This window comes from Grammomys surdaster, unplaced genomic scaffold, assembly GCF_004785775.1.
Source record: "Grammomys surdaster isolate TR1022 unplaced genomic scaffold, NIH_TR_1.0 125284, whole genome shotgun sequence".
NCBI classification, from domain to species: Eukaryota; Metazoa; Chordata; class Mammalia; order Rodentia; family Muridae; genus Grammomys; species Grammomys surdaster.
The window spans coordinates 872,341-885,277 of record NW_021620163.1 but is presented as its reverse complement, the minus strand read 5'-3'; the positions used below and the strand labels follow the sequence as shown (position 1 = coordinate 885,277).

Sequence of the window (12,937 nt, the reverse complement as noted above, 5' to 3'; positions counted from 1 at the left end):
TTTAAAAAGGAAGAGGAAAAATAAAATTATGAGAGTGATGTGTTGGAGTACACTAGGAGAAGTTAGAGGTAAACCTTGGATTGTATATGATCAAATAGACATATACTTCTATGAAATTCTCAATGAAAAATTAACAAATATTTTAAAAAATAATGCTTTGATATAACATAGGAAATAAATTGATGAAATGTTTTAAAAATTACTTTTCATTTTGGTAATATCTGTACAGATTTTAATATATGATCTATTGATTTATGTATGTGTCAGATAAATCATATGTATCACCTAAGATTTCTACTATTATTTCACAGTGAGTGAATTAAATATCTTTATAGTTTTTCTGAGATCTGTACTATTTTATTATTAACTTTCTTCATATAAAGTGAGGTAACAATCAAGAAATTAAACATTTTTAACCAATATATTATTAAATGACATACTTCAACCTATAATACTAAAACAACAGAATACTTGAATTTTTCATAAAAGGCAAGTTTGTTCTATTGCAATCAAACTCAGTTTCCACTCTGTTGTGTAATATGAACTATACTAATTTTAATACAATCTATTACATAAACCTTTAAAAACACATTACACATAAAGGACAAACACAAATGATGTAATAAGCTTAAGAAGAATAGACTTTAGTACCGATTATTTTTTTTACTGTGTCCTTGACATCCTTATTTCTCAGACTGTAGATTAGGGGATTCAGCATGGGTATCACCACTGTGTAAAACACAGAGGCCACTTTGACCGTGTGCCTGGAGTTCTTAGAGTTAGGTACGCAGTATAAGAATAGGATTGTGCCATGGAAGATGATTATGGCTGTCAGATGGGAAGCACAAGTGGAGAAGGCTTTCTGGCGTCCACTGGCTGAGTTCATCTTCAGAATGGTAACAACAATGAGCACATAAGACAAGAGAATGATAAGGAGTGTGCTAATCTCATTAAAAGTGGCAAAAATGAAAAGCAGCAGTTGACTGACAGATGTGTCAGAGCACGAAAGTGAAAGGAGAGCAGAGAACTCACAGAAAAAGTGGTTGATCATGTTGAAACCATAGAAAGATAGATTCAAAGCAGAGCAGGTCAGTATCAAGGAGCATGCCACCCCCCAAGCATAGGATCCCAACACCAGCATGGCACAGAGCCTCTGGGACATGGCTACTGTGTAGAGTAGAGGATTTCGGATGGCCACGAATCTGTCATAAGCCATCACTCCTAATAGAAAAGATTCAGTTACCACAAAAGTACAGAAAAAAAAGAATTGCACCAAGCATCCTACAAATGATATAGCTCTGTCCATTGTAACTAGATTTACCAGCATCTTGGGAGCAACAATGGAGGAATAACAGAAATCCACAAAGGAGAGGTGGCTGAGGAAGAAGTACATGGGGATGTGCAGTTTGGGATTAATTCTGATTATGACAATCATGCCAATATTCCCTACCACAGTGATGGTGTAGATGGTGAGAAATATCAAAAAGAGGGGGACTTTTAATTCCGGATAATCTGAGAAGCCCAAGAGGGTGAACACAGCCCCACTGTTATTTCCATCTGAGAGAGTCATGACTTCTGTTTGTAAGAATCTAGAAGACCTAAAAGTAAACATAGACTGTGAAGGCATGTCCAGCTTGTTTCATGTACTTCGCAAAGCTTGTAGGAGAAAGCAAATATTTTTAAAATGTAATGTACTTAAAATAAAATGTAGATATTGTGTATAATATAAAATGTAACTACTGTAAAGATTTGTAAAATTAAAATGAAATATTGGATAACGTTATTGCCTCACATAAAATATATTCATCAAAATTAAAGTAAATTGAGAGATATGGATGAATTTTGGCTATTTCAAGTCAAGTTCTTATATATAAATTTCAGTGGAAATTGGATTATTTTAAGTTCACAGAAGATAACAGCATGACTGCTTATATCATCCTTATCAGTAATAAAAACCAAGGAATATATGAAAGAACTAAGGTATGTATCTCATGTTACAATGTTAGAAGTACTAACATACTTCTGATATCTCAACTTGAATGGTTGTCATTTTATTAGTTTATTTTCTTAGTACTGAATGTGTTTATCTCACCCTTCATTCCACATTCTTTCGTTTGTCTCCATATTCTAACTTGTCCACTAGTCCATTCATTTTATCCTTGTTTATCTTACCTGTAATATACAAGGATTATTATTATTTAGTAATGGAACATGAAGACATCTGATGATAAAGAAAACCAACATTGTATGCAAAACAATCTTTGTATTTCACTTCATGATGAAAAACAGAATTCATGCTGTACAGTGCATTCATGGCTTTCTCTATTACCTTTAGTAAGTGCTATTTTTTGGTCACACAATTGTTTCTAGACAAGCCTCCGAGATTATATGCCAAGGATACAAATGCCAAGGATAAGGTATTTAGTGGCCATGCTTCTAAATGCATCACTGGACCATTGAAGACAATGCATTTCAATTACATGGGTGGAGGAACACCCTTAGAAGGAGGGGTGGGGGTATGGGATAGAGGGTTTTTGGACAGGAACCAGGAAAGGGGGTAACATTTGAAATGTAAATAAAGAAAATATCTAATAAATATTCAAACACGTGGACTAGATATGTTGCAGTTTGTTTTTTATTTTACGAAACAATATCTTTCTTCAGGGTTTTTAAGTTTTTTATCATACAAATATTTTACTTAGTTGGTTAGATTATCCAGGAAACTTCACATTATTTGAAGCTATTGTGAATGGTGCTATTTCCTGATATCTCTTTTACTCCATTTGTATATAAAAGGGTTGCTGATTTTTTGTAAATTTATTTTGTGTCTAGATATTGTGCTAAAAGGGTGTATCAGCTGTAGGAGTTTCCCAGCACAATGTTTTAGGTCACTTTATGCATACTATCATTATCCTCTGCAAACAAAGATATTTAACTTCTTCCTTTTCTATTTGTAATATCTTGGTCTTACCCAGTTGTCTAATTCTTCTAGATAAGGATTCAAGTACTGTATTAAATAGGTATGGAAAGTGTGGACAACTATGTCTTGCTCCTGATTTTAGTGGAATTGCTTTGAGTTTCTCTCCATTTAAATTGATGTCAGCTATGAGCTTAATGTAATTTGTCTTTGTTATGTTCAGCAATGTCCTCTGTATCTCTGAAGCCTCCAACACCTTAACTATGAAGCGTGATAGGATTTTGTCCAAGATCTTTACTACATTTAATTCTAATAAAAGATAATAGGGAAGCAAATCTGGATAGGAGAGGAAGAGAGTGAAACTGGTTCAAGTAGACGGAGGAGTAAACTAACCAAGATATATTATGTGAGTAAAAAAAATCAATTTCATTTAAATAACAGAAGGATACAGGATGAAATCTAGGTAACACTTTGACATTATGTATAAAACTAAAATTAAAGTAGGAGTTTTAATAACATTCTTACAAAAATGAAGCAAGAAACATGTTATTATTTGCAAACGTAATCAGAGTATCCATTGTAGAAAATGACACAAAGTTACATGGATACAGAAGGAGAGCAGACGTGAGAGACATGAGCCATATCAAATATGAATGCATGAAACCAAAATACGATGTATTAAATCCTCAAAAATTAATGATTTAACGTATGTTCTTAATGTCTTACTTAATTATACAAAGGAATTTATATTTTCTGTTTATTTATATAATGGCTCTTATACCCCTATTACTTAATTTTATTAAATATCTAGTGAAAACTTCTGTCCTTTGTTAAAAACACAAAAATCTACCTTGTTACATTAATTTTATGCTTTCTAATCTTAATATTTATTGATAATATTTGATAATATTTACTTTAACTTATATAAGTATCTGAGAACTCTTCCTTGAATTATCCTTCAAAACATTATAAAAACAAGAGCCTTAAATCCAGTTGTCTTTTTTTTCTACCAGAAACATTAGCTTTCACTGAATTCTTAAGATACTTACCTGAACCTGGCCCCCGGAAGAACAGCTTCACAGAGAAACTGCACCCTATGACACTGGCTCATTCACAAAATATTTTAAAGAGTGTTTTACTCATGAATACTGATTTTTCATTGATATTAAAGTTTATAATTGTCAGCTTATCTTGCTAAGGACTAAGGCAGGACCTCTCCTTTTGGGGATTGGCAGATTGATCTTGTATTTATTGTTACAGCCTTGGAGACAGGAACCTTAGAGACTGTGCTATATTCTCTTGAGATCATAAAATAAACAATTACAATTAATCACTTCAATCTGATGCAATTGTGGGTGGAAAATTAGATCACCATTGGGGACAGTTCATATATGTAGTGTAATATTATATATATATATAACTCATATTGTTACACAATCAAAAATGACCTCCTTAGGCTTCTCCTATTGTTAGATATATTTTAGAAATCAATATTATTACACAGTTATCTAAGATTTTTTTCAATCTATGATATTCTCTTTCCATAGTACACTGTTTGGGATATGTGAATATTCTGCTCTCAGGTCATCATGGTTCATTAAAGATGAAGAAAACTTTACAAAATGTAAGCCCCAAATAAATAGAAGATTTTACACCTGTTTTCTTTGTAACTGACCCATTTACCTAATATTATGCATTTTTGTTTCTTTAAAAATTGAGCATTTCGGATATGGTCCAAAGTGCTTCACTACTAAGAATCCAGCCAAACTTTCTCTAAAATTAAAGGAATTATTCTACATATTGTTCAACTTTCTGAACATAGCTGAAATGTAAGTTTCAATTTTGTTTTTATTGTACTTATTTTATATTTTGTTTCTCCCTGAAAAGAGAAAATGTGCACAAAAGCATGAATTTCATCTTTTAGGTCACCAATATCTTCAAAGTTAATGAATGAATGACTATTCCACAAATATTTATTGAATATCATTTCCCTGCTTTTGAAAAGAGTGGAATTCACCAATTATTTGGAGAGAAGATAATTTAACAAAACCAATTTTGGATGCTTTTTCAAAAATGGCAATTTAATGTCAATATATCCTCCAGTAATTAAAAGAAAAAGTAAAAGCATCTGGTCAAGAATAAACAAAATTACTCTATACTACAAATTTTATTTCTATTGTCAAGTCCTCCCTTTTTATTAACGTATGAACATTTCAACTATTTGAAATATAGATCAACTTCTCAATTACTTCCTTTTGAAGAATGTAAGAATGATTTATTTAAGTTTTCATGCTTTTTCATTAACCAAACCTGTTTTCAAACCAGTTATAACTAGTCACATAATAAACTATTGAAATGGAATTAATAGAGAAATATCTTCATTGACGGTATCTATCAAATTTTCTTTTTAAATGAGCAGAATCATTAATTAGATTACTGTAAGAGTATGAATTATTAATTAGAAATTTAAAAATTGTCAAACATGGCTTCTTTCTGGTGGAAAAATTGAAAAAAATGAGATGAACATAACAGGAAGTCACATAAGTACTCATGCATTTACTCATTTTTTATACTATCATTACCATTTATGACAAGTTTATCATGGACTTTACACTATATTTAGTAGGGCACAGAGAGAGAAAGTTATCTCTCTATTGACCAAATCTACATGTAATAAGACTATTTTCAAATATAAACATAGACTCATAATATGAGAATGCTCCAAAAGATATTACTAGTTATATCATTATGTGAAAAGACAGACAAGGGCACTGTGAAATACAGTGAAGTAAGAAATGACTTATTCAAGTAGCAAAAAAGTGTTGACTATTTTTAAACAATGTACAAGAGCATTTGCTTTCAGATAATTTCAAAATGATGTAGCTTCTATATAACTACCAGGAGAGAAAAGATTCCAGTGGTTCTATGTAGCACCACACCCTCCATGCTACAATACCAGCCTGCCAAGAAAGTTGTGCTCACTAGTGCAATAGTGTTGAGATGATATTGAGTATAACCAGTTATTTCCAACTGGACATGAACCCAGCTCTGCAGTCATGGTTAATACAGTACAACTTTTCAAAAGCCCATGAATGGTGATACCTAGTGGGAATTCTATAGATCATATTAAATGGTCAAGGTTGTTAAATTGCTTTCTTAAAATTTGTCTATAAAAAGATTTGTTTTGCTCTTATCTTTGCTTTGAAAACTAACAGTTTTCAGCAGCTAAATAAAAAAGAACATGTTTCTGCCAAGATTTAGCCAGTAGTAGGTTTTTCATTCACTGATCAGTAAGTACGCCCATGCCTTATATCTTATGTCAATACTAACTCACTGAGATAAATAATAATAATATTTTAAGATAAGACTGTTTGATGGAGAAGGTTTGGTAAGTTTTGTGGGAATTTAAAATAAGGAAGCAGGAAATAGATAATATCAAAACAGACACACAATTTTAGAGGCAAAATATTATATTATTTATTATATTATTATAGCCCAGTTGTTATGCTCCTTGCAGTTCATGCTCTGACATTTCCTCATCCCATTTCTCCTCCTCTGTGCCAAGAGGATGTCCCCACCCACTCGAACCCACCACATCTCCCCACTTCCTGGGACTTCAAGTCTCTTGAGGGTTAGGTGCAGTGTCAGGGGCCTCATATCAGTTGGTATATGTTGCCTGGTTGGTTCCTCAGTGTCTCAGAGATCTTGGGGGTCCAGGTTAGTTGAGACTTCTGGTCTTCCTATGGGGTCACCTTCTTCCTCAACTTCTTTCAACCTTTCCCTAATTCAACCATAGCGGTCACTGACTTCTGTCCATTGATTGGGTTTAAGTATCTGCATCTGACTTTTCAGCTTCTTGTTGGGCCTCTCTGAGGAACACCATACTAGGCTCCTGTCTGTAAGCACCTCATAGCATCAGTAATAGTGTCAGGCATTGGAGCCTCCTATTTACCTGGATCCCAGTTTGGGCAGGTCAATGTGTTGATGTAATTCTCCAACCAAAATAAACCAGTCAAAGAAAACACAACTCAACAATTATGAATATAAGCTGCACGCCTAGATTGGGTAGATTCACCACTACACTACTCTATTCCCCACCTATGAAACCCTTATACCTTGCGAGTTTTCCAAGTCATGCACTTGTCCTTTCACCTCCTGCTCTTCTGTCATCTTTTCCTCTTCCACTGTCTTCCTCCTCCATTGTCCTCTCTCTCTTCTCTCTCTTCCCATCAACCTTTATTTCTCCACCGCCCCTTTTCTGCCCAAACACTGGCTATAGCCTTTATTTTACAAATTAAGGTGGGCAGAAGGTTTAGTAGAAGTCACCTGTGTACTGATTCACTCCTCCTCTGCAGCCCCTCCCAGGAAAATACAATTAACATCAAAATACAAGGCCAGGGCTATCCACAACAATTAAATAGGTTTATTTTATCTATAGATAAAAATCCTTACAGAAATGAATATTCACACTAGTTTATTTAAAGGCATAACATGTTTAGCTCTATTTGATGTCAAAATGCCACATTAATATATGAATAACAAAGCTTTAGCTCTGACCTAATGTTTCAACATGATTATCACTGTCCAGCGAAGACCTGATACTATTACTGAGGCTATAGAACACTCACAAAAAGGGACCTATCATGACCACACTCCAGAAGACCCAATGAACAGCTGAAAGAGTCAGATGCAGATATTTGCACCCAACCAATGGACATAAGCTGCTAACACCTGTGGTTGATTTAGGGGAAAGCTGCAAGAAGCTGAGGAGGTGGGCAACCCTGTAGAAGGACCAGCAGTCTCAATTAACTTGAACCCCGAGATCTCTTAGACACCAACAAGGTTGTCACCAACTAAGCAGCATACACCAGTTGATATGAGGCCTCCAACACATATACAGCAGAGGACTGATGGGTCTGGATTTAATCAGAGAAGACGCACCTAACCCTCAAGAGACTGGAGGCCCCAGGGAGTTTAGAAGTCTGGTGGGGCATGGGTGGGGGGTGCAGAGATCTTCATGAAGATGGGGGTGGGGGGGAAGGAGGTATGGTATGTGGACCAGGAGGTGAATAAAACCTGGAGTTTTAAATAAATAAATAAATAAATAAATAAATAAATAAATAAATTAGAAAATAAGAAAATAAAAACACAAATATTTATAATTTCCCTCTTTATATTAAGATTTCATCACAGTAGAAGTAGAAATTCAGAATCAATGAGGGTAATAAAGAGTAGAAACAAATTAGTAAGATGTGGGGCAAATTTAGAGACCACCTCAGTGGTGGGGGCCCAGAGGGGCTTCCACACTGTGGCGGGTCCCACATTCAGGAGGAATCCTATGGTTCCAGTGGCCTGGAGGACTTGGCTGTGGCAGGCCCCAGTGACAAGAGGAAGTCCTTGGTTCTAGAAAGGTTTATAGTCATGGCGGATGGTGGATTGATCTAAGCGTACCCCCCCAGAACTCAGGGCAGTCTGGAGTTATATAGGGAGGGAGAAAGGGGGAGGATTGGGGGAGGATCTGGGGGATGCATGCTTAATTTGCTCTGCCCTCTGGCCTTCATTAGTATGTAAATCCCTAGGGCCTGAGGCCTATAGTCTGGCCTATGTGACTGAACAATTTAATTCTATGAAGACTTGACTGTTTTTCAGGACCCTGGATTCTGGGGGCGTGGGGGTGCCGAACTCCTGCCGGTACTCACGCAGAGTCTTGGGGTTCTAGGCATCTGCTCAACCATGACCCAGGATACCCTCACGCAGTCCCACAGTAAGATACCATTTGAAGATGATAATTTAAACAATGGATAGTAATAATAATTTCTATGTATAGTAAAATCATTTGATGAGATAATTGACAATAAATTTGAAAATGAAATAGTAATTTTTAGCTGTAAATGAATCCACTGATCAGAGTAGGACATCAAATATATTTCCATGTATCTAGAGTTGGCTAGGACAGTTAGAGGAAGTCATGAGAGCTTTGCCAAACAAAATTTTAAAATTAACTCAAATTTATAAGTATTTTATCTCACTATCTATTGAAAATGACTGTTTCAAGGATGGTATAGTAAATAAACAAGCAAGAGAGATTCCAAGTAAGAATAAGCTACAAGTGGTTGATCTTCTTTATACCCAAATTTGCCAAAGCATAAACATCTGCTCTAATATATATACCCACTACAGAATGCAGAAAACATAGTTATTAATTAAGCTAGTTTGATCCTTGATTAAATCTAACAAGAGAAAAAGGAGTTTGAGGGACAAATATAGAAAATTAAGCATAAATTAAATAACTAATGAGACTGGTAATAGTATTTTATGGGTAACCATTTTTGTCAAAAGTGTTTAAATAATCTATATTTTACAAGTGATTACACTTTTAGCCAGGTGGTATAGGCACATGCCTTTATTCCCAAGACTCCAGTGTCAGAGGCAGACAGATTTCTGAGTTCAAAGCCAGTTTACTTTTCTGAGCAAGTTCCAGGACAACCAGGGATACACAGAGAGAAGATGACAAAACCGAAAAATAATGGTTATCCTTTTCATAAGCCATAAATGGAAGCACAATTACCAAATGGATTGGCAAAAGAAAGAAAACATAGAAATATGGTAGTAGTTTAAATGACTCAAATTAATGGGATCAGAGGTCAGCAACTTGTGAGTGTCTTGCATTTTACAAAGTGAATATTTGACATACTTGTTATACAGGCTAATCACAGAAGTTTTCGAATGAGAAATACTTGGAAAAGTGAAAGAATTAGTGTCTGAGAACAATTCATACACTCCTTTTAAAAAGGAGTTTTAAAGCTGTCGGTCTTGGACATATTATCAAACATGTTTCAATGGAATACTTCAAAGATATACTGATAAGAAATAAAATTAAGATATTTCTTCTGGTTTTGTCATTACATATTTTTTCTGTAAATCTAAACATATTTCCATAAATTTTTAAAAACTAATTTATTTTATTAGATATTTATTTGTTTTTCAGCATGCCTATGTGTGCACCATGTGTGTACCTGGTATTCAAAAATCAGAAGACATTAGATTCTAATTGGAGTAAGTGATAGTTGTAAGCTGCTATATAGGTACTAGCAAAAGAATCATGATTCGCTGGAAGAGCAGGAAATGCTATTAACAGCTTAACCATTTCTCCAGCACCAATACGTACTTTCTTATTAAGTAAGAAGAATGTTTTCCATAGAAAAGATGTCAAAATGAAATTGTGAAATTACAAAATTACAAAAACTCAACATGTAAAATTCTGAACTTCTCAACAAATAAATTGAACTAAAAATGAATTAACTTAAAAAGTAAAAATACAATTCCATAGTTATATTAAGTAACGCCAATTTAACACTACCACAAAAACAGGTTTGAAAAATGTATATGGATACACCCAGGTGGAGTTCCATAGTTTATTTTTACCACAACTAATGTCACCCTGGACTATTCTTGGGATATTCTTGAAAACATCATTAAACATTGCATAAGGTACTCAAATAGTGCAAAGTTACTAGACTGCATAGCTGATAAACTTCTTTTTAAAAATATAATATTTTAATTGTGGGATGGCATCCCTTTCCTCCACTTGATAATCCATCTTTATATTGGAGAAAAAATCTACAAGTTGCCTCTCCCCACTGTTGGGCATTTCATCTAAGGTCCCTCCCTCTGAGTCTTGAGAGTCTCTCACCTCCCAGGTCTCTGGCACATTGTAGAGGGTCCCCAATTTCCTACCTCCCAAGTTTGCCTATTTCCATTCTTCCTGCTGGCCCTCAGGATTTCACTTCTGTCCTTCCCCCCCAATGCCTGATCATGTTCCATTTTCCCCCTCCTTGTCCCCTCTCCCACCCAGGCTCCTCCCTCCCTTTGCCTAATGTGATTAATTTCTTCTCCCTCCCAAGTAGGATTGAGGCATCCTCACTTTGGCCCTTCAGGTTGTTAACCTTCCTGAGTTCTGTGGATTTTATCCTCTGTATTCTGTACTTTTTGATGAACATTCACTTATATGTGAATAGATGCCATTGAAAACTCAGACCCAGAATTGTTCTTGCCTAAAAGAACTACAGGGACAAAAACGGAGAAGAGAATGAGGGAAAAAAGATCCAGTGACCTGCCCAAATTGGGATTTAGCTAAAGGGGAGGCTCCAATGCCTGACACTATTACTGATGCTATGATGTTAGAATTGATTATTTAGCCATAACCTATTTAGTAGGAATCTATATAATTGTTGTTAAGTTAAAGTTATATTTCTTAAGTGGTACAAAATTTATTTTGATTTCAAATTTAAGGTTTTTATTGGTATGAGTTTTTTATTGATATAAAAGTGAGATTAATTGTTCCACGAGTGCACTCGCCAGCGAGGTTACACACAGACACCAAAGTTCTTCTGCAGATCTTTATTAGAATGTTATAGAGAAAAGACCCACTGGAAGAAGGCCATCTGGTCAAAAACCGGCTGGAAGAAGGCCCCGAGCCCCGAGAAGGTCCTGGTTAAATACCCCCTGGAGCAACGTGTACATATCTGGTTGGCTAATTGCCCATAAAATCCTATATGCCCCGGGACGGGCTGTGACTTCGCGCGCTTTTCCCTTACACAAAGGCAGTAAATTACAGAACTTGTGAGAGCATCAGATTGCCAGCACTATCTCTGCCTGTCACGGCTCTCTACAATTAATATTGTTATGAAGACCTCCGCAGAGGGGAGACCCTCTCTCAAGTCTCAGAAAGTTGCAGCTACCCAGTAATCTGCTTGAGACACCTTGTACCAGAGCAATTGTGAGGTTTATTAGGGCGTGACAGCTAGCTGCCGGTCAATTCGTATGCCCACGCAGGAGCTGAATTGACCCCGACAGCCAGTTTGAGAGGGGTTTTTAAAGGGAAAAACCACAAACCAAGGAATGGGGAGGGGATGAGGGGTTGCTAGGGTGGTATAACATAAAAATAGTGGAACATTCCAAAGGAATCCAACCTACAGGAGTCAGGATCAGGTGAAAACGCTCTGTACGCTTATCTTTCTCAAGAATGTGGTCCTGCCCTGTCACCGTGTCCTTGCCCTGTCACTGCGGTTCTCAGCTTGGTTCCCAGCTTGGTTCCACCTAGTTCACTTGCATTCTTTCCTTTCTCTTTGCGATAGGCCAGTTCCAGTAATGGTGACTGGTCTTTCCACATTCTTAACTTGATTCATGGCTCAGTTTCTCCATGTCTTTATAAAAAAAGCCTAAAGAATATTTTATATGTCTAAAAAGGATTCTATATATCCAGTATCTATAATTTTTCACTCTACAGTTACTCTCATAGACATTGTGCATATATAACTCATTTAGGAATACAAGGCTTAGACCCAGTCTTTCTTTAATTTTTTTAACTGATTTAAGATAGTTAGCTTCTGAGTTAAGAGCCTATAGCAATTTCATGGCTCTGAGTTTATTGTTAGGGTGTTTTCTAGAAATAGCTGAGAGGAGTTAACAGACAACAATCCAGATTGCTTTACATAGATAGTTGGTTTTCAAAAACCTCAGAAGTCCATAGAATTGACGTTACAAACATTCCTGTATAAATGTTCATTTTGATTAGAGACCTACCTATTCCTAACAGCTTCCCTGTCTTGGATTCTAAGAAGAAATTGAGCATCTTTTGAGTTACTCCAGTTGTGGTGAGTTAGCCCCTAGGCAAGAGCTGCCTTTTTTCATCTACAGACAAATTACTGTCCTGAAGAGGACATACTTGTGGAATTGTTGACTGATTATATCTGCCAAGACAGAGTAATCAGCCTTAATATTTCTGCATTACTAGGTCTGTCAGATGATCCTGGGCTAGAAGGATGCTCCAACGTTTTGAAGTATAGAGACTGTCCAAGTGAGACGGCGAGGGGAAAGGCGCTGGAGGTGGCGGCCCGCGTGTTCCAGGTCGGGGCGGACGTGGGGTGAGGGGTGGAGCCTCCGGTGGAGGCGGGGTCGCAGGGCTTAAAAATAATTGCGTTTTTATTTACATGAGCAACTACTAAGGAGTTGGTGGGG

At 36.0% G+C, this 12,937-nt stretch overlaps 1 protein-coding gene across 1 annotated transcript; it reads right to left on the bottom strand.

Annotated features, from left to right (window-relative positions):
• Positions 1-628: 628 nt before the first annotated feature.
• LOC114637364 (olfactory receptor 5D18-like) lies at positions 629-1,570 on the bottom strand. The gene has a single exon (XM_028785594.1). The coding sequence runs from the start codon at positions 1,568-1,570 to the stop codon at positions 629-631; it is 942 nt and encodes a 313-aa protein (XP_028641427.1).
• Positions 1,571-12,937: the final 11,367 nt, after the last annotated feature.

Bases quoted from the DNA above. Each gene is read 5' to 3' on its own strand.
- LOC114637364 (XM_028785594.1), bottom strand. From the start codon at position 1,570: ATGACTCTCTCAGATGGAAATAACAGTGGGGCTGTGTTCACCCTCTTG.